Source organism: Plasmopara halstedii (assembly GCF_900000015.1).
Source record: "Plasmopara halstedii genome assembly, contig: Scaffold_2910, whole genome shotgun sequence".
Lineage (NCBI taxonomy): Eukaryota > Oomycota > Peronosporomycetes > Peronosporales > Peronosporaceae > Plasmopara > Plasmopara halstedii.
In genome coordinates this window covers 1-717 of record NW_020189815.1, presented here as the reverse complement: position 1 = coordinate 717, position 717 = coordinate 1, and the positions used below count along the sequence as shown (strand labels likewise).

At 42.4% G+C, this 717-nt stretch overlaps 1 protein-coding gene across 1 annotated transcript; it reads left to right on the top strand.

Annotated features, from left to right (window-relative positions):
* Positions 1-369: 369 nt before the first annotated feature.
* On the top strand, positions 370-684 carry PHALS_05721 (uncharacterized protein; the record flags this gene model as incomplete). Its single annotated transcript, XM_024719310.1, has 1 exon — positions 370-684. The coding sequence occupies one exon, from the start codon at positions 370-372 to the stop codon at positions 682-684; it is 315 nt and encodes a 104-aa protein (XP_024584622.1).
* Between the last annotated feature and the right edge of the window lie 33 nt (positions 685-717).

Sequence of the window (717 nt, the reverse complement as noted above, 5' to 3'; positions counted from 1 at the left end):
GAACTGTACAGATCCACAGTAAAACTTAATATTTGCGGTATGAAGTCCTCCAATTCACGAGTGGCACTTACTACTAAATATTTGGATCCAAATTTCCAAATCGGCAGCATTATGACTGTAAACGTACGATACGGCGATGGTGTAAAATCGTAAAGCGCTTTGTAGTATGGGTATATGATGGCGAGAGTTAAATACGCGAGCTGAAATCGCTGGAATCGCCTAAAGTATGGCCGACATTCAGAATTCTTTGTGAATGGTGATGTCCCCAACACTAGCAGAACAACTATTGGAATGTAGATTGTAAGAACCACGCTTCCAATCTGCTCCAAAAATGGAAGAGGGAACCCAACCTTGCTGGAAATATACAGCATGGTAGTCATGTACATCACTGTGAGTGAAAAAGCCATGTTAAAAATCTTGAGAAGCGACATCTTTAAGACTGGAATGAATGATGCGAAACTGAAATTAGCTGTTAAATTAATCGTAAACACTGCTATTGCCAGACGAATCCAAAACATCCAGTTGGCTTTCCATCCTTCAGACGGTTTGCGGAGGGGGAGGCACTCCAAAAAAATCGCTACCGCGAGAGTAGGTATCGGAGTGAGCAAGCACACGAAGATTACACGAATGCGAGAAGTGGTATCGCAGTATGCATTAAAGCTTTCGAGACGTTCAACAGAATAAGAACCTTGACGACCCACTTGTAAGTCGTTCCAT